This window comes from Monodelphis domestica, chromosome 4 (assembly GCF_027887165.1).
Source record: "Monodelphis domestica isolate mMonDom1 chromosome 4, mMonDom1.pri, whole genome shotgun sequence".
In the NCBI taxonomy this organism is placed as follows: Eukaryota; Metazoa; Chordata; class Mammalia; order Didelphimorphia; family Didelphidae; genus Monodelphis; species Monodelphis domestica.
The window spans coordinates 119,672,500-119,694,077 of NC_077230.1; the positions used below are offsets into that span (position 1 = coordinate 119,672,500).

Genomic DNA, 21,578 nt, shown 5'->3' on the forward strand with positions numbered 1-21,578 from the left:
TTTTTCTTAAAAAAAAAAAAAAAACCCTTACTTTCTGCTTCAGCATCAAACAAATATCAATTCTAAGGCAAAAGAGCTGTAAAGGTTAGGCAAATGGGGTTAAATGACTTGCTCAGGGCCACACGACTGGGAAGTGTCTGAGGCTAGATTTGAAGTCAGGATGTCCCATCTCTAGACCTTGGTGCGCTATCCACTGAGTCACCTAACTGCCCCCTATTAACTTCTTAAGGTCAGGAACCCCATCTTATAGTTCTCTTAGTGAACAACACAGGTCTGGGCACACAAAGGGTGCTTAAGAAAAATATGTTAAATTTTACTGAACTTGTTTTCTCATTTTATAGCTCTGGGTTTTTCTTAATTCACATTGCTCACCCAAATACTTTTCCATATCATGTCTCTGTGACAGCTTATATTATTTTCACTTTGTAAGGTTTCAGGAAAAATTGACTCAGTGGAAAAAAACAGTTCATTTCCTTTAAGTAAGCAGGAATAAAATTTCCAAGGAGAGAACACCCACAGAGCAGTACAGTTGTGACTAGCAAATAGGACCGAGGAACACAGGACTATAGAACATTAAGAGTTGGATTCTAAATTCTCTAAATCACCTAGACTAAATGCTTCAGTTTAAAGATGAGGAAAATGAGCCCCAGACAGGACAGGTGTTTGAAGGGCTGTCTGAAATCATCTGGGCAGCTCTACAGGACCAAATGGATCCCAATTCATGCTTAGAAGTTACAGGAAGGAAGAGGTAGACTCAAAATAAGCAAGTTCAAAACTCGAGATGTTTATGTTGTCTGTTGATGAATTTCTTGTTGACAGAAATATTCAAGCAAAGTTGCTATAGACGGGATCTCTATTTAGGGTATGAATTTGGAGTCGATGACTTTGGGTTCTTTTTTCCAATTTGAAGATTCTGTGACTAAGACTCCCAGATAAAGTGACTTGTCTAAGGTAACTAGAAGAGGCCTAGAACCAGAATCCAAGTCTCCTTTTTCCCAGGCTCCTGCTTTGTCTCCTCTTCCCTACATATGTCAGTGTCTTAGTTTCAGGTTTTTTTAGTTGTTTTTGCATATATTCATGAATAATATATAAATGTGCAAATAAAACAAAAAAATGTAGCATTTATTTTTTTAAAGCGGAAGAAAATGTCCTGATCACAATTTCAATTGTAAAAATTTATGTTCTCATTAGGACAGATGCCTCTATTGCTTATTTTTCTGACTCAACAACAACTAAAGGAAAAGGTTTTGTTTATGAACAATGAAAGAGTTACAGCCTTTCAATGAAATGGCTAGAAAAAACTAGTCAATTTCTTAATCTTTGCAAATATGCAATAGCCCCACACTGAAATTTAATGAGATTTCATAATACTTCAACGAGTTAATTTAGCAGTGGCATAGAGATGGGGGGTGAGGAAGGGGCATAAGGCTAAAACAAACCAAAGAGCCATTGTAAGGTAACATGGTATAGTGGATAGAGAGATGGACCAGAAGTTAGGAAGACCTGAGTTCAAGTCCTGTCTCTGACCATACTGGCTTTGGGACTATGGACAAGACACTCAGGGATCAAGGAGGGGCCCTCTAAAGTTTTAAATTCCAAAGAAGATTGCCTACATTGCCAGAGGAAATTTCTTCATCTGGGACTTTCCTCTGCCATTGAAAACACAGGTCTAGCTTCTATTCCTGTCCCTTAAATGAGAAAGGAGGGCTGCCCATAATTGGGTAAAAAGGAAGGGAGTAGACATTGTCCTTTCCTGCATCTTCTGTCTTTGAAATAATGGCATTGCCAAAAGCATTTCTACTCTTGCCTAACAGGTCTCTGAATCATTATTAGTCCCATTCTAGACCCATCCCAAGCTGACATCTGCTTTTTTTTTGGCACCATTTTCTTTCTATTTTTCACCATGACAGGGTCTTTTTCTCTTGTGTTGTATGATTCTTATAATAAATCATGTGGCCAGTTTATCATCATCATCATCATCATCATTATAGTTATTATTATCATCTGCAAAATGGGAATAATCATAGCTTTGCCTCCTAGGGTTTTTCTGAGGATCAAATGAGATAATGATTGTAAAGTACTTAGCATAGTACGCTCCATATAAAGTAGTAGTAGCAGTAGTAGCAGCAGCAGTGGTAGTAGTAATAGTAGGTAGTAGTAATAGTAGGTAGTGGTGGTGGTGGTGGTAGTAGTAGTAGTAGTAGTAATAGTGGTAGTAGCAGTGGTAGTAGCAGTGGTAGCAGTAATAATAGTAATACTAGTAGTAGTAGTGGTAGGTAGTGGTAGATAATGGTAGTAGTAGTAGCAGTAGTGGTAGACAGTGGTTGCAGTAGCAGCAGTGGTAGTAATGGTGATAGTAGTAGTAGTAGTAGCAGCAGCAATGGTAGTGGTAGTAGTAGTAACAGTGGTAGTAATAGTGGTGGTAGCAGTGGTAGTTGTAGTAGCAGCAGTAGTGGCAGGATAGTAGTAGTAGTGGCAGTGGTAGTAATGGGAGTGGGAGTGGTAATAGTAGCAGCAGTAGTAGTAGTAGTGGCAGAGGTCGTGTTAACAGTAATAATAGTAGGAGTAATAATATTAGTAGTAGTGGTAGTGGTAGCTGTTGGGATGATCAAAATGAGCTAATGATTATAAAGTACTTTGCACAGTGCCTGGTTCATACTTTCAGAGCCAGTTTATCACCATCACCATCACCATCACCACCACCATCACCATCACCATCACCATCATCATCATCATCATCATCATCATCATCATCATCACTGTTTTTGGCTCTGGGACTGGAGCTACAACCCCCAGACTATGCTTCTCCTCTCCTCTGGATTCAAGGAACACTCCCTAAGTGAGACTTGCCTGGGCTCAGGTCCCACCTCTGAAGGGTCCTGCAGGCCTCTGGGACCTCTGGGGCAATGGTTTGACTCTCTGTGCCCCCGTCAGGTCTTCAGGAGCCAGTGCTGACCATGCCTTGGGGCAGGCTTAGCTGAAGAGCTCCCACTGATGACTGGACAGAAAGAACGTGCTAAAGCCCACGTGAGGGTATAGTTCATCCTGGCATGGAAGCTTGCTGATTTTCCTAGCTGGACACTCATGAGCCGTCCATTGGCTGACTCTCTCCCGGCTATTGCTGTCAGAAACTACAGTGAGCTGGTTGCGCCTGGGTCCTGACCTTAGCAGCTAAGCACCACTGTCTAGGATGGAGAACTTCTAGAAGCTGGGGAGGAATACATGCAATTTGCATAAGCCTGGTTCCTAAGGGCGCTGCAATTGATGGGGAGGCTTAGGGGAGAAGGCACGAGGAGAAAGTTTCATCATAAAACAAGTTTTCCAAAAGGGAAATAGTAAGTTCTTATATAGAACCTACTATGTGCCAGGCCCTGTACTAAGTTATCTCACTTGATCCTCACAAAAGTGCTAGTTTTATCTCTATTTTATAGTTGAAGAAACTGATGCAGATAGAGATCGAACAACTTGCTCAGGATCTCACAGCAAATAGGTGTCTGAGGTTGGATTTAAACTTAACAAAAGTAAAAATGACTGCTTCAGGGAGAAGGGAGGTGGTTCAGTGGATTGACAGTCAGTCAAGGAGACAAGAGGTCCTGAGTTCAAATGTGACCTTGGACACTTCCTAGCTGCGTGATCCTGGACAAGTCACATAACCCCCACTGCCCAGCCCTTACTGCTCTCCCACCTTGGAACCAACACAGAATATTGATTCTAAGACAAAAGGTGAGGGTTAAAAAAGGAAGTGATTATATATTTTATGCTATAATAGAAATGTAATATTATGATGAATTATTAAAGATGTCAGATATGGATTAGGGTAGCTAGGTGGCATAGTAGATAGAGTGCTAAAACTAGAATCAGCAAGACTCCTCTTCTTGAGCTCAGATCTAGCCTCTGAGAAAAGTTGTGTCACACTGGGCAAGTTACTTAACCCTGGTTGCCTCAATTTCCTCATCTACAAAATGAACTAGAAAAGAAAATGGCTAACTATTCTAGTGTCTTTGCCAAGAAAACCCAAATGGGGTAATGAAGAGTCAGACAAGACAGAAAAAATGACAAAACAATAAAAAGGAAAGGATGCATTCTAACCATGGAATAGAATTAGTGATAGATTTTGTGTGTAGAAGACCTGGATTCAGGTTCAAATCCCACCATGGATGGGTCCTTATTGAGGGCTGTTGACCTTAGGGAAAAATTAATCAAGTGCCACAATTGATGTGTCCATTTTTGATAAATGTGTTGCTATGTGAGAGCAATTACAAATCCCTAATTCTTGGGACCTCAGTTTCCTATCTGTTTAACCAAGTGGCTGGACTAGAGAACTTCCAGTCCTAAATCTATGATCATCCCTTATCACTCTACCTTTCAGGGATGCTCCACTGTAATATATTTGTGACACCCACAGATTGAGTAGTCTCAAAGATCAAGTGTTAGGACACTAGAAGCAGGATCCCTGAATTTAGAATCTGTTACTGACTTTGTAACTTTGAGCAAGTAATTTCCATCATTAAGCACCCACTGTGTGCCAGGTGCTGAGTAGGAGCTGCAGATACAAAGATAAAAGTGAGCCAGTCTCTGAATTCTAGAGGGGGATGCATGTTCGATGATGAGTGAACAGGAGATATATTCAAGATAACTGCCAACACGAACACTATATACGGCAACGGAAATATTGTTTGAAGAATGACTTGTGTATGTCTACCTCTAGAGAAAGAACCGATAAATAGAAATAAGTAAGACATAGTTTTATGCAAACATCTAGGGTTTTTTTTTGTTTTGTTGTTGTTGAATGATGCCTTCTCTAATGGGAAAAGGAAAGGGAAGGAGTTACCTGGGTATTTTAATGCAACAAACAACAAATGAATTTAAATTGAAAAGGATAACTGCCAAGTCATTAGGTGGTAGTGGTGATAATAACTACTGGGGAATGAAAGGCTTCTCTGGGTCTCAATTTTCCCATTTCTAAAATGGAAATAATACACTATCTACATCCTAAGGCTACCCAGTATTGGCTCAAAACACTATATAATGTCAATGATGAGATATTATAGAACTGAAAAAATAATACCAAGGACTCCATTTATATAATGCTTGAAGTTTGGCAAAGAGCTTTACATGAATTGCCCATTTTAGTTTTCTGATGCCAATGTGGATAGAGTGTTATATTTATTGAATAAAATTTTATGTTCTATGATCTTAAGTTTAAAAATAGGTGAGTTGAACATTTTATTTGATGGGGAGTATGCACACAAATATATGCTCAGATATAAATATATATATCAAACTGCCTTTTATGTGTAGCACTAATTTTCCCCCAAGGTCTACAGTCCTCAATAAGATAAAGGCTTTTCATTCTTTTACTGAATCTTGAACCCCACACAGATCTTTGGCGACTTGGATTCCTTAGATCCAACTTCTTATTTGACAGATGATGGGCTCATTTGCCTTCCTGGGACCCCAGACAAGTCTCACAAAGCTATAACCTTCAGTGTCACAAAACCAAATGGTAACCGAAAGAGGCTCTTTAATGAATTCTGGTGTCACATGGAGCAACGAAAGGATTTGATTTCTTGGGAATTTGTGCAGAGATTAAGTGCTAAGGAAAATAAATGCTTTGTTGGGTCTGGCCAACACCAGATCTCTCCTCTGAGTGATTTTTATCACTTTCTGTGCGAGATCAGAAACCAGAGCAACATTGCTAATAAGTTTTCTTATTTTCTTCTGGGGAGAATCAAGGCATTTTCATTCTTTAGCATGAGATCAGAGACACAGAAATCTAGTCCAGTTGAAAACAAACCTGGAGGAATCAATGAAGGGGCTGCTGAATACAAATCTCTTTGGCTGATCTGTGAACAATATCCTCCAGGCACGGTAAAAGCAGGCACTGTGTGTGTGAAACCAATTAGGAAGGAAACTTTCAGTAGGTCCTTGTCCAAGCAACTGGAATTCAACTTGTTGATAATAGGATAATTTGTGGGAAAGAACGCATGGATTTATATGACAGAATCTAAAGGCTAGAGAGTCCCTCTAAAGGCCTTGTTGGTCAGGTTCATATCCTGCCTCTGAGCTGGAGGACTATATTTCAACCATTTCATCCCAAGTTCTATCTAATTTATCCTAAGCATCATCAACCTCTTTCAATGGCCTTATTCCAGTGTTTGACTCCTAAGAATCTCTTACAGACATCTAACCTGAACCCTTGATCATTTCTCTATCATTCCAAACTATATCAACTGACTCTATTTCTGTGAAAACAGGGGAGGAGAGGGACATAAAAACACTGGTCTATTAACAGGATTATAGTATCTACATCTCTTTCCCTCATTTTAGAGTTGTTAATGTTTTGGGCTACTAAAATCTGAGGACACTGGCAATTGACAATCAGTCAATCAAAATCTATTTATTAAGCACCTACTATGAGCTGGACGCTGTGCTAAGCACTAGGGAAACAGAGAAATATAAAAGACAGTTCATGTTCATGTTCCTGCTGCGAGGATGAGATGATATATTTTCTGATAATTGAATCCCTGAGATAAAAAAAAGGCCTGACATCCCACTTCCTCATTCACAGTGTGTTATGATCAGTGATTATAAAGCTTTAGCTCAAATCTGATTCCTTCATGGGGAACTCCTTCCACAAGGGATGCTAGTCTCCAATATTTTTCCCTTTTAGAAATTCCTTTAGGTTTTACTGTCTCTCTACTTTTGAATGAATGAATAAATATTATATGAAACAATTAATCAATAAATGCTTATTAAACACCTATGGCTTAATTAATTCAATTATTGCAAAAAGGTGGCTGCCCCCAAGCCTCACCCCTTCATATTAGAATTGCCATTTATAGCTACATTCTTTGTGGTGGCAAAAACTTGGAAAATGAAGGGGTGTCCCTCGATTGGGGAATGGCTGAATAAATTGTGGTATCTGATGATGATGGAATATTATTGTGCTGAAAGGAATAATGAACTGGAGGAATTCCACATTAACTGGAAAGACCTCCAGAAATTGATGCAGAGTGAAAGGAGCAGAACCAGGAGAACATTGTACACAGAGACTGATACACTGTGGCACAATCAAATGTAATGGACTTCTCTACTAGCAGCAATGCAATGACCCAGGACAATCCAAAGGAACTCATGAGAAAGAACATTATCCATGTCGAGAGAAAGAACTGTGGGAGTAGAAATGCAGAAGAAAACCATACAATTGACCACGTGGTTCAAGTGGGATATGATTGGGGTTTTGATGTTAAAGGATTTCTCTACTGCAAATATGAATAACATGGAAATAGGTTTTGAACAATGATACATGTATAAACCCAGTGGAATTGCTTGTCAGCTCCAGGAGTAGGGAGGGAAAAATCATGAATCATGTAACCATGTAAAATATTCTAAATAATTATTTTAATTTAAAAAGAATTGCCAGCTTCCTTTAAGGCTCAGTTTAGATATCACCTCTTACTTGAAGCTTTCTTGATTTCCCCAATTGTTAGTGCTTTCTCCTCCCTCCTGAAATTACCTTGCTTTTTCCTCCAGTAAAATGTGTAAGCTCTGTAGGGGCAGGAAATGATTTATTTTTATCTCTGTATCCCTAGAACCTAGTACATAGTTGTGGAATTGAATCACAATATTCAAATCCGGAAAGGACCTTAGATAATCAAGTCCAAATTATTTATTTTATTGATGAGGAAAATGAAGTTCAGGGAGAAGTGACCTTCTCGAAGTCCCATAATAGTCAACAAATATTTCTTAAATGCCTCCTATGTGCCAGGCACTGTACTGAATGCTTGAGATAAACTACAAAGAAAAACAAGCCCAATCCCTGCTCTCAAGGATACTTATATTCTAGGGCTAATTAAATAAAGCTAATTAGTGGGAAAACAGAACTGAACCAAGGTCCTGACTCCTAATCCATGGTTCTTTCTTCTATGCCACATAATGTACCTTATTAAGACAAATGAAGAAAACCAGCAAATCTTCAAACAATTCTGACCTTGGCCTTTGTTTACAATATGGCTGAGAGGATGGGTCTCAACTCCTATCTTCTGCTTGAAGCTTTTCCTAGTCCCCCCAGTTGCTACAACCTTCCCCTCTAAGTTACTTTCCATCTTTTCAGTATGTTTCATTTATTTGTTTGTAACATTTCAAATATTAAGATACTCAGCTAACTCCCTCCTACTTTCCCCCATTAAAAAAGGCATTATTTGACAAAGGGATATCTACATATATAAAACTATTTCTTACTTATTTCTATTCATCAGTTTTCTATGGAACGTGCAACTTGAATGTAACTATTTGTATATACGTTCCCTCCATTAGAAAGTAAGTTTCAGGAAGGCAGGGACTGCTTTTATCTTTCTTTGCAACTTTTATACTTAGTACGGTGCCTGGCAAATAGGAAGCCCTTAGTAACTCAGAAGTTCTTACCTGAGGGTGTCTATGAACTTGTTTCTGTAATATTTTGATTATTCTATTTCAATATCATTGTTTCCCACAAAATCCCTTGATATTTTATTTTATACATTTAAAAACATAATTCTGAAAAGGAGTCCCTGGGTTTCTCCAGACAGTCACAAGGTCCACGAAACCAGAAAAGCGAAGAATCTCTGCAATACATATTTGCCGAATAATTGATTGCTAATCAGAGAGCATCATGAGACAGTGTACAAGAAAGGAGATTATGTGGTACAGACTCTGAGGGTTACAGAAACATCCGAAACGGAGGACATCAGTGAGAGCTGGAGGGAGAAGGCATTCAGTTTCATAGAAGGACCTGAGAAAAGAATGGAGAGAGGAACAGAAAAGGCATGTGCAAGGGGGCAGTGAGTAGAAGTCTGGCTACCAAAGGGATCACACAAGGCTTCATTGCCCAGAAAGCCGTTGGTCAGGACCTCCTGCCTTGGTCCCTGGCTCTTGACCTGGCCACTGCTCAGAAACATGTGTACAGCACGGAGGAAGCCCAGATTCCCTTGCGAGATTTGTTTCGCTGCCAGTCCCCACATCTGCCCCAGTTGTGGTGCCAAGCAGGGGATCCCGGGGAGCCAAATGTCTTGGGTTTGATGGCAGGCTAGATCTGATAGGGAAAAGCCTGCATTTTGCATTGCCCTTGTCTGTCCTGCATCAGGGAGGCTGCCTGACAGGATTTCAGGCAGCTTCCTCCCTCCTTCTGCTTCTGTGCACCATTTTGCCAACCTGACTGCTAGGGATGTCACCGTTCTAGAGTCTTTAGATAAAGGGGGAGGAAACATTCCACTGCAAGGGCAGAGTGTGCCAAAAAGCATGCTCAACGAAGAAGGCAAAACATTTGGGGTTTAAAACACCAACTTCATTACTCACTGGTGGGGAAGCAGCATTTTTTCAATTCGAAAATATGTGGAATGTAAAAGGAGCCCTAATTTCCTCTTTCAAGACTCTATTGCTGGATGGTTTGAGGGCTCACCTCAACAAGCTGAGAGAATCTCAGATTAACATTATCAGTGCTGTATCACATTTTTATTCATTTGGTTACGCACTTCCCAATTACATTTTAACCTGCTCCCACAGCACTCAGTTTTGCAGGCCCCTAGGGGCTGGTGTTCATTGGGTTTGACACCTCTGCCCTAGACCATCTCAAGGCCCTTCCTTTGCTCTTTTTTAACCCCTTGTTTTCTGTCTTAGTAACAAGTCTAAGACAGAAGGGCAAGAAGGGCAAGGGCCAGGCAAATAGGGTTAAGTGTCTTGCCCAGGGTCATACAGTTAGGAAGTATCTGAGGCCAAATTTGAACTCAGGTCCTCCCAACTCCAGGCCCAGGGCTCTATCTACTGTGCTACCCAGCTTCCCCTACAACCCTCATTTTTTATCCCTATCCACCCCAAGTAGTAGGGTCATTTCTCCTTCCATTTGCAAGATGAGAAAAAACAGCGCCTTTAATTTTTAAGATTCCAAAGCTTACTATGATATTTCAGAAACCCTGATGGCAAATGTGCCCATTCCTAGGATTATTCCTTTAATAAAGTAAATGGTCATCCTTTAACTAATCCATCATATAAAAAAATATTGGGGCAACTAGGTGGTGAAGTGGATAGAGTGCTGGGCCTAGAGCCAGGAAGACTTAGCTTCCCAAGTTAGTTTCCAGCCTTAGACACTTACTAGCTGTGTGACCTTGGGCAAGTCCCTTAGCCTTGTTGGCCTTAATTCCTCATCTGTAAAATGAGCTGGACAAAGAAATGGCAAACTACTCCAATATTTGCAAAGAAAATCCCCAATGGGTTCATAAAAGTTGGACACAGATGAAAAAAGACTGCTAAATCATTAATAAATTGATTCATCAGTAGGTGAGGTGGTGGACAAAACAGGTGACAAGGTTTAGCAATGCCTGAGAATATAGAGTAGTGGTAAACTGAGTAAGGCAGGGCAAAAGCTCATCTTTCAGAGACCAAGGTTCCAGGGGTAGGTGTCTAAGTTCTGGTGGGAGGAAGAGGGTTGGAGTACAGGTGGCATGATGAGGAGATAGCTAGGCAGGGGCTGTCTCCCAAAATAAGGCAGTGCCTTGTAAACAGAAACCACATAATAAATATTTGTGTAATGAATAACTGGATAAATATAAAGTTTAGATCCATTAAATTTTTATGTGACTTTGAACAAATAGCACTTTTTCTCCTCAGTTTCTTTATTTGAAATATGTGGGGTTTGAGCTAGCACTCAGTCACCAGCAAAAGCCATGAGTGAAACCAAAGGAGAGCAAAATTGAGAAAGGCTTAATGAAACAAATAAAAATACAATACAACATAGATAATGTTCAGTTGTGGTTTTCTTAGTTACTATGCTGCCCACAGGGATCTATTTCTATTTGAATTGAGTCTCATTTGATTAGATGATCTCTAACGTTCCTCCCAGCTCTAGTAGTCAGTGGTTTTAGTCTTTTTTTTTTTTAAAGCACCAGCTGTCAGAGCTGGCTACTTCCTTCGCCAAAGGTTAGGTCCCCAAATTATTGCTCATTCACCAGGAGCAGAGGACTTCCAAAACAGGATCAGATGTTTGCCAAAACCACAGAAGCCGCTTTTCCTCATCTGGAATTCTCATGCATGGGAAGTTGAACAAGTTTTTGTCATCATGTTTAAAAAAAGAAGAGGGCCACAGTAGATTTGCCATTCCAAGGAAATGGGTTTTTTCCCTGATACTACTAGAGAGAAGTAGTTGTGGTGATACAGATTTTCAGGCAGAAAGACCGAGTTCAAATTCCACCTCTGCCAGTTATTATGTGGCATTGCTTAAGTAGCCTTAACTCTTGAATTCTCTGTTTTTCTCAATCATAAAATAGGTATTAGAATACTTGCTTTATGTACCTCATGAAATAATATATATACATTATTACACCAAAGTCAGTTATTATTATTAGTCATTGAATGATACAAGTTATCTCAAGAGGATTCTCTCCTACAGAAATAAGAAATTAGGAGAATTTCTGATAACATTTCCATATTTACATGGTTAAATATTTCTTTTGGCTTCTGTTTTATGATTGCTCATCAGTATATTCCATGCATCGCCTAAGTAAACCACAAAGGGAAAGGTGAGATCTCAAAGATCTGAACCCCAGTCTGGAGATCAGAAATTCCCAGGACTAGATCCTTTATTATGGGACAGCTAGGGACACAGTGCATCAAACAGTGGATCTGGAGTCAGGAAGACTTATCTTCCTGAGTTCAAGTCCAGTCTCAGAAACTTTGTAGCTGTGTGACCCTGGGCAAGTCACTTCATCCTCTTTACCTCAGTTTCTTCATCTGTAAAATGAGCTGGAGAAGGAAATGGCAAACCAGTTCATTATCTCTGCCAAGAACATGCCAAGTGGGGGTCACAAAGAGTTAGACACAACTGAAAAATGACTGAACAACAATGATCCTATATCATGTGACCAAAAGAAAGCCCTCCTGTGGTCTCATTTTTTTCATCTGTGAAAAGGAAAGAATGTTCTGAGTCCCTAATCCATGTGATGGGATGATAAAAATGGAAGGATCAGATGTGGTCAATGATTTATGCTCTGCTCCATACTTTGAGATTTAACTGGAGGTACCAAGTCTGATCCAATTAGAAGACATTCAGTAAGATTGCCTTTTATGGATTGTTTACAAGGGGCTTACACAATTTATTAATAGCCTTGATGTTTACATCTCTCCATTGGCTGATCTATTGGGTTCTCTTAACAAGAAGGGAAAAATCCCTTTTTTTCCTTCTAAGGAAAGCCATAAGGGGAACTAAAGGCACAGGAAGCCTTTATGAACACATTCTAAGGAATAATTGGTAACAACTAGCCCAGATTCCTCTCAACACAATTATGTTCAGGGGGCAAAAGAATAAGGCAAGAGACTAAGCTCTCATCTTTAGCTAAAAATTAGTGCAACTCACTTAAAACTCTTTGGGTTTCTGTTTCCTCACCTAAGAAGCAAAGGGACTGAGTTGGAATTCTATATAGGCTGGAGCTGGATAGGACCTTAGAGATCATCTAATCCAATCTCCAAATTTTACAGATGAGGGCAAGGAATCAGGAGATATTAAGTGACTTGCTTTAGGTCCCTTTGCTGGCTGAGGGGAGTCCCCACCAAACGATTCTTTAAAGGTCCTTCCATCTCTAGTATCCAATAATTCTATGGGTCCATAGAATCAACTGGGAATAGATAGTCTCTGAATTAGCACAGAATAGTCCGCATGAAGGAAATTCCAGAATAACTCCAAACTCTCCTAAGGTTCATTTCCAGCTAACCATCATGGTATATACAATAAGGCAACCAGGCTCAAATAGTCAAGAACTCAATGACTGAGGCTCTTCAGGCCTAGAGTCAATGTCAACATTAGGCCAATAACTCTTTCCTAGATAGTTTAGATCTTCCTCTGCCTGGAAGCAGGGGGCTGGACTGGATGACCTCATAGAGGTACTGTCCAACTCCAACATCCTGTGAATGGATCCAGGAGGTCACTAATATGGTTTTTTAAAGTGTGTCCCCAGTACTAAATGGAACTATTCATTGTCAATGGAAGGGTCTCTAAAGATCACGTTCTCTAAACTGAGCTAGGCAAAGGGGGCCAAACTTTGTCAAACATTGTAAATACTGAATTTAGTTTTCCAAGCAAGATAATTCTCTGCATCTTATATTTTCTTCTTCAAAATGGACATCACCAGGTTCCAACTTCATAGAGATGTCATGGGTAAACAACCAAACAGAGCCATCTATAAGTTTTATTTTTTAAAAGCAGATTAGCATGTATTCTTAAAAAATCAACAAAAATAGTGATTATAATTTGAATCAACAATGATAATCATGCTTCAAGCCCTTCTCTGGGATAACCAAAGAAGATATCTTTCCCACCTTTCCCACATCCAGGATATTGTCCTGGACTCAGTACTTACCATCCACTGGATTGAGGTAGTCATGGAGGTGGGGGGCACCTGTGGCTCCTCCGCCTTGCATCAAGAGGTCCCCATAAGGGCCTGGGTGGCTCGCCATGAGTGTCATCTGATGATAATAATCTGAAGGGTTTGCCCCTGGAGGGGGAAGGCCAAAGAGGCCTCTCTCTTTAAGGTGCTCGTGGGCCACTAGGGAAAGGAAGAAAGGAGGAAAGAGAGAAAACCAATCAGAATCTGACACTAATCTTATTTTTTTTCCCTCGAGTAGGGAAAAAAATGTCCACAGGGACTCAGTAGTCTCTATTCATTTCCTCCTCTCCATCCTATGCCTCCCTTTGAACTCTCTCAGCACTGTCCTCCCCCTCTCAAGCATCCAGTTCCCTGCTCTGCTGACGTTCCATATGGGGTGTGTTTCTGTCGATAAAGGAGATGGGGCCTGGGCCTCCACATTCCTCCATTTCCTCAAATTCATAAACAGTCTCTTGTTTGCTCCCTGCTCTCCCCACCCTCAGCCAACCAAGACTCCTGTAGAAACTGGGAGTTAGAGGGCTGTCAACATCAACATCCCAGCTGATTTGATTTTTAAAGAAAAAAGAAGAGGGAAAAAGAAGGCGCCGTGGAAGCCAGACGATTGTAGCCTGGTCAACGATAGCTATGTCTGAAAATGCAAGTAGAGACCTAATGCCGAGCGCTCGTTAAGTTTCTGGCTAGATAAAACCTTTCGCCTGCCAAAACTCATTATGGCCTCCTTCTCCACAGCTGAAGTTTTTCATTCCTGCTTTCCCTAGATCCTACAGTTCCTGGCTGACTAGGGATTGGGAGAAAAGGGCAAAGCCCTGTTTATCACGGCAGAATGATGGAATTTATATTAAAAAATATGGAGCCCAGCCTACCATTCTAACATTCTCTTCTGTGACTCCCCTAAACAACCTTCCACTCTAGCCAAGATTACACCAGATTCATCATTTTCTCCTCTTCTTCCTCATCATCATTATCAATACCATCATCATCAAAAAAGCATTTATTAAACACCAGCTGTGTGCCGAGCATCGTGCTAACCACCAGATAAACAAAGGCGGACAAAAGCATGGTCCTTGCCCTGAAGGAGCTATATTCTGATGGAGCAGGACAACATGCATCAAGTATGTAAACACAAGATACAACCAGATTCATGCAAAGTTGTCTCAGAGAAAAGGTACTAGCAAGGAAGGGCGAATAGGAAAGGCTTCCAGCAGAAGGTGGGATTTCAGTTGAGTGCTGAAGGAGTCTGGGGAACCTGGTGGTGATTGAAAAAGGGAGAGAATTCCAGGGGTGGGAGAAAGCCAGTGAGAATGCTTGGAGTCATGTGGGTGATTGTCTGAGGAATAGCAAGAGGGTCAATGTTGGGGGCTTTCAAGATGTAAGAGGACTCTAAAGATAGTGTTCTTGTTCAGTCAATTTCAGTCATGTCCAACTCTTCCTGATCCCATTTGGAGCTTTCTTGGCAGAGATACTGGAATGGTTTACCATTTCTTTCTCCAGCTCATTTTACAGATGAGGAAACTGAGGCAAAGAGGATGAAGTGACTTGCCCAGGCTCACACAGCTAGTTTGCCATTTTATTTTCTAGCTTATTTTACAGATGAGGAAACTCAGATAAATAGGATGAAGTGTCTTGCCCATTAGCACACCGTGCCTAAGGCCAGCTTTGAACTCAGGAAGAAGAATCTTCCTGACTCTATCTATCCACCAACCTGCTGACCAGTTACTATAAAAGTCTAGAGGAGGAGAGAGGAAAGCATGAATGCGAATGCTGGCACTGTAGGAGTGGAAAGAAAGAGTTGGTTGTGAGAAATTTTGTAGAGACTGAAACTGAAAGATATAGCCACAGACTAAACATAGGCAATGACTATCTAGCCATGTATAGATGGAATAAGGACAAAGACAGGGACTTGTGCTTTCAGTGATGCAGGGCGCTCCCACATTAGGATATTCTGTAGACTCCCACATTAGAATAATCTAATTATGCTAAGGAAAAGGACCCAGAACAGAGCCTTGGATATAACCTTGCACAGGAAGAGGTATGGTATAGATGGAGAACTATCAAAGGGGGCTGAGAAGGATGGACTAGGCAGGTAAGAAGAGAACCAGGAGAGAGAAGTGTCATGAAAGCTCAGGGAAAATATAGAAGGAGTAGGTAGGTGGTTCAGTGGATAGAGAACCAGGCCTAGAGATAGGGGGGACTTGGGTTCAAATCAGGCTTCAGACACTTCCTGGGCAAGTCATTTAAGCCCCCCTGATTAACCCTTACCACTCTTCTGCCTTGAAATCAATATACAGTATTGATTCCAAGACAGAAGGGAAGGGTTTAAAAACAAAAGGGAAGTCATTGGTGAGAGTAGTTTAATCAAATGATGAGACTGGATGACACATTGGAAAAGGCTGAGAAGTGAGTGCGAGGGAAGAAGGTTGAGGCAACAATTACAGCCAGCTTCTTTGAGGAGTCAAAGGAGAAATGATTTGAGGGGATGGCAGGCTATTGGAATAGACAACCATGTACACCAGAAAATGCAGTAGATTTTGGAGTCAGGGAACCTTGGGTGGAATTCCATTGAATCAATCAATCAGTAAGAATTTATTCATTGCCTACTGTGTGCTAGTTCTGGCGCATGCTACCTATGTGATTCTGGGCAAATCAATTAATATTTCAAGGCTTCTGTTTCTATAGCTATAAAATAAAAGAGTTGAAATAAAAAGTCTTAGGCTCTTTCAAGCTATAAATAGAATTAATTTAGAATATTCCTTCATCATAGTCAGAAGAAAAGTCAGTCTAGGTCCTATCTGTGTCTAAACTGACCATGAATTGTGAATTAGGAAGCAAACTGTTCATTGTCAATTGAAAAGGAAAAAAAGTGATTGGGCTACTAATATTCTTCCTACCCCAGAAGGAAATTATGATGATTCTGTTCCTCCCCCCAGAATTTAGCCTCACTACTCACCCTCAGCTGGGCTGAGGCCTCGCGCTGCTGAAATCATAGACAAGGTAGGACTGCTGTGCATGGAGCGGAGGTAGTGTTCCATGTGAGGGTTCACGTATGGGTGAGGGGGGTTGAAAGGCGACTCTCCAGGACCTGCCGGATGCGGTGAAAGCCGGATGAGGGAGATATCAGAGATGACCGGGCTGCCGCTCAGAGTAGGAGGCCTGTAGGAAGACAAGACAAAAAAAGAAAATGTGTAAGAAAGTACTGTCTAGGAATATGGGGGGGCTGAGGAAAGAGATAGGTGTCCCCCCACTATGAGAAGACCTGAGGTAGAGCCATCCAATGTCACAAAACTTGTGGTTCAAAGGCTGATTATTTTCTCTTAAAAAGGATGATGGGATCATTGATTTAGAGTTAGAAGGAACCTTAAAAGTCACTGAGATTCACTTTACAAAGGAGGTAACTGAGGCCCAAAGACACTGATTAACTCACCCAGGGTCAAACAATTAGTAGGTTTCTGATGTAAGGTTCCAGTCTTGGTCTTCCTTACCCCACATCCAGCGGACTATCTACTACTCTAGGCTGCTCTCAGTATATGCCATGATTCTTCCTGGCTCTGAATGTGAGAGGTGAGCAAACGCGAGAGCTGCATCTCTACTTTACAAGGACTTTGCTAAAGGGTTCCAGTAAATAATACTGATGTTTCCCTTCACCTCTGTCCACCATTAGTAGCCCAGGTCCAGTGAGCTGCTTCTCCAGTAGAGGGGATGAGCTTCAATGAGCATCCACATTTATTTGCCAGTTCCTCTTAATGAGAAAACCACCAGGATGAGACATTCCAGACTTTGTCCATTCGAGTTTTGAAGTTGCAATTATTGTATCCTTCATAACAAATGCTAAAAGCTCTCTTAGTGCTTTCAAGTGTTAGCTTATAGATCAAACTAATAGATGTTCCACTGGAAGGTGAAGAAGCTTCAAGTTTCAAATGCTAGGAGCCTTTCTTTACTGAAGACTTTAAGAAATGATTGAGGGTGGCTGGGTAGTACAGTGGATAGAGAGCCAGGCCTGGAGAGGGGAGGTCCTGGGTTCAAATTTGGCCTCAGATACTTTGTAACTGTATGACACTAGGCAACATATGACACAACCCCAATTGTCTAGCCATTGCTGCTCTTCTGTCTTGGAATCGATACTTAGTATCAATTCTAAGATAAGTGGGAAGGAAGGAAGGAAGGAAGGAAGGAAGGAAGGAAGGAAGGAAGGAAGGAAGGAAGGAAGGAAGGAAGGAAGGAAGGAAGGAAGAAAAAATGGAAGGAAGGAAGAAAGGAAGGAAGGAAGGATCTCTGAAGGATCTCTGGAACTCTAATGTGAAGACAATGGAAAGAATTTTTGATTTTGAAAAATTCAACTTGCATATATATCTTTTCTCTAGGAAGCAGTCTAGGTACCATAATTAATAATGATGAAGATGATGATAATGATGATGATAATAATAATAACTAGCCTTTATATCATCCTTTATGGTTTACAAAGTATGAATATTTTATCCCCAAATCACCCCTGGGTAAGTTTGCTATTATTATCTCTATTTTACAGATGAGGAAATTGAAGCAGAGAGGTTAATTCTTTGCCCATGATCACAAAGTCAAGGGACCATTCAAACTTGAACTCAAGTCTTCCTGACTAGGTACCCCTCGCTGCCTCTAATTCATGGCCTTTTATCTCACACATACACATACACACACACACACACACACACACACACACACACACACACACACACACACACACCTTAGTGAAAAGAGTGATGGCTTTAGCCCTGGGTTTGAATACCTGGTTCTGACATTACTAGTTGTGTGGGTCTGTCTGGTCAAGACACTTAAACTCTTTAAGCTTCAAGGATCATCATAGGTAGACTATCTGCTTCCCATGGCTATCTGTGAACTCAACGCAATTGAATGTAAATAGGGGTTATCACTAGTACTCTGTAAGCCTTATATGTCACAGGCACACATGAAAAAAAGTCCTCCCCACAACTTCGTGCTCAATATGGGCTACGTATTTGAAGGTCGAAACATGCCATAGTGAGGGAGGAGGAGGGAAGAACTAGGGACTAGATGAGGATCAGCAGTGATAACAATAACTGGTTTAAGTCATGGCATTTAGCAGTTATTATCTAAATTCAATACTGAACAAACTAGGCTTGTCATTCACTGAAAACCAGTACCCCAGGGAAAGATATGCAGGTGTGAAGTGCTCTGGTTCATCTAAAATTCCTCTCCAAGAATGCAATAATCTGTGGATGGTCTCGGTGACCAGACCACACAGATACGTTCTTTCATAGTATATACAAAGATATTGACCTTTCAAGTAGGCAGAATGACAGGTGACAGGGAAGAGTTGATACCATTAAAATTTGGATTGTAACCTATGGAGGTTCACCATTGGTTATTCATTCCCTTGGATTCTTCTCATATACTTTTTCTCTTATAAAGTGGGGCCAACATATTCCTTGTTTCTTTTTTCTTTTCTTTTTTTTTAAATTTTATTAAAAAAAAAACCCTTACCTTCCTTCTTGGAATCAATACTGTGTATTGGTTCCAAGGTAGAAGAGCGATAAGGGCTAGGCAATGGGGGTCAAGTGACTTGCCCAGGGTCACACAGCTAGGGAGTGTCTGAGGCCAGATTTGAACCCAGGATCTCCCATCTCTAGGCCTGGTTCTCAATCCACTGAGCTACCCAGCTGCCCATATTCCTTGTTTCTCAGGCCACTTCCAAACTATGTTCCACCACTATCACTAAATACTACTCTCTTGCTTCCTATTCCTGTCATTTGCAAACCTTCTCATTTATCTCCCCATTCACTCCTTGATTTTTAACCCTCACTCTCCATCTTAGAAACAACTCTAAAACAGAAGGGCAAGGACTAGGCAAACAGGATTAAGTGACCTGTACAGGGTCACACAGGTAGGACATGTCTGAGGCCAAATCTGAACCCAGGCCCCCTCGATCCACTGTGCCATGTAACTTTTTCCTTGTTTTTATTTTTTGCACTGGGCTTAACATTTTATTTGACAGTCTTTACCCTGCCATTATCCTCAGAGACACCAATACCCAAATAGATGATGCTTCTAATATCACATCATCCTATTGTCTTGAATTCCTCAGCTTCTATGACTTCCACTTCCACTCAGCTTTCAGCTACCAACCAGGAAAGTCCCATCTTAGACCTCTTCTCTTGGAACTTTTCTTTCTCCAAGATCCCCAAACTCTAAATTCCCTTTGATCCCAAGATCTAGTTCATATTTCTAATGGATGAATATTTCTACCTACATGGTAAACTCATAAAACTGTATATGTAAAATTGAACTCATCTTTTCCACTAAACTCACCCCTTCTATGACTATTTTTCTCCCTCTCTTAATCATATCTCTATCATCCCCAGGTTCCAGGCTTATAACCTTGAAGTTCTATTTGACTGGGTACCTGATAAAGAAAAGGAAGGGCATAAAAACGGAAAGAGGAATTGGTGAAAACAAAACGTACTTGATATACTTTTTTTTTTTTGGCTGAAGGTGGCACCCTCTTTCTGGGATTTGCTGAAGAAGATGATATTAACACTTTTCAGTAGCATGTTTATTTTGAGAAAACTTAAAGGAGAAATAATGGCTGCTATCATGTAGAAGGGAAAACAGAATTATTTTGTGTGATTTCTGAAGGCAGAATCACAAAGGCTTGAAGGCAGATCTCAATGGATTAAGGTGGTCTTCAGCTCAATCTAAAAAGGGGGAAAGTAGGAACAGGAAGTGGATCTACACTTTCATTGGAATAAGGAATTCCTGGATGAGAAAATAGTTGTAGAACTAATGTACTGGCATCATATCTTTAATTTATAGTCTTAGAGAGTACCTAAAGCATAAAACACATGGGCTCTACATGGCCCATGACACTCTTAAGTGCAACCAGAACTAGAAAAAATGTATAAGAGATCCTATCTGATTTTAATGTGTTGAGGTATTAATTATAAAAAAGAAGTACATAAACATGTGGTTTTCTAAGTCAATATGTGGTCTTCAGGGATCCTTATGTACAGTTTAGTGGCTCCTCCTTCCTCCTAGCCCCTTTTTATATTTTGAGTTTGACACCACTGACCTAGAGCACTGAAAAGTTAAAGAGATTTGCTCAGGGCCCCAGAGCCAGTGTCAGAGATGGGATCTGAACCCGGGTCCTCCTGGCTTAAAGACCACCACACATCACTATCCTTCTCTTAAGATAACAAATTAGAGATATCAAAAATGAGACTGTTATGGCTCATGAGAAAATAAATTCCCTATCTCTAGAGGTTTTCAAGTAAAGACTAGATGGTCAACTAACTACCAGAGGTGTTATAAAGAAGATTCCTGCAAGGTGTGGGAGTGTGGAGTAGATCACCTTTATTTAAGATCTTCCAACTCTATGGTTCTACGAGTTCTTTCGCCAGTATTGGGAGAGGGTTGGCATTGATCAATTCACAATCTCCTCGTTTTCCTTGTGACCATGGTCCTGTGTTTGTGAGATAGTTGGCTGGGATCTGGGGTGCAATCTGTGGCTATGGAACAGAGCAGAACTAAGTGGGCCACACAAGAATCAAACCCATGAATGTTGGTCTCTTTAGCCCAGGGCTCTAACCAATAGCACTCACCAACCACAGAAGAGCTTTCGCATGACAAGCTGATGATTACATGGTGATTTAAAGCCACCTAACCTCAGTCTGTGTTACTCTAAAGCCCTGGAATTTCATAGATGACTCAGGCCCTTCCCAGATGACCCATTTTAAAATGGGATGGCCTGGAATGGAGTGAAGTGAGTTCATGGCACCACCCTGACTGTAGTGAGGATCCCAGGGATAGAGCCTGCCACTGACAGCACAACCAGAGACCAGACTTCCTGAAGCTGTTTGCCTCTGGGCCTCTGACAAGGCAGTATGGAAAGCCATCAATTCATGAGGCCAAGGGGAAGAGGCAGGGAGGGAGTCAGAGTCTACATTATGGACTGGTTGGGGATTTTGTTTCTCCATCAACACAACTCCATGTGGAAAAAATGAAGTTGGCTCTTTTCTCTTCCTCTTGCCTCCTCTCCAATGCTGTCATTAAGAAAACAGTTAGCTAATTTTTCTCCTAATGAAGACTTTGTAGAAATGCTTTTCTTTCATGGAGCTCCTTAGTCTCAAGCCTGCTTGGTCTAGGAGTCTGTTGTCAGAG

The 21,578-nt window shown here is 40.9% G+C and overlaps 1 protein-coding gene across 5 annotated transcripts in view; it reads right to left on the reverse strand.

The window, feature by feature from the left end:
- The window catches only part of GLI2 (GLI family zinc finger 2), a 420,094-nt gene that overhangs the window by 59,278 nt on the left and 339,238 nt on the right, over window positions 1-21,578 (reverse strand). For all 5 annotated transcript variants that reach the window (XM_007494044.3, XM_056793745.1, XM_007494045.3 and 2 more), the window contains 2 exons: window positions 16,360-16,562; window positions 13,386-13,571 (listed from right to left, as the gene is read on the reverse strand). In XM_007494044.3, coding sequence (XP_007494106.2) covers window positions 13,386-13,571; window positions 16,360-16,562 — 389 coding nt within the window. The remainder of the gene's footprint in view (window positions 1-13,385; window positions 13,572-16,359; window positions 16,563-21,578) is intronic.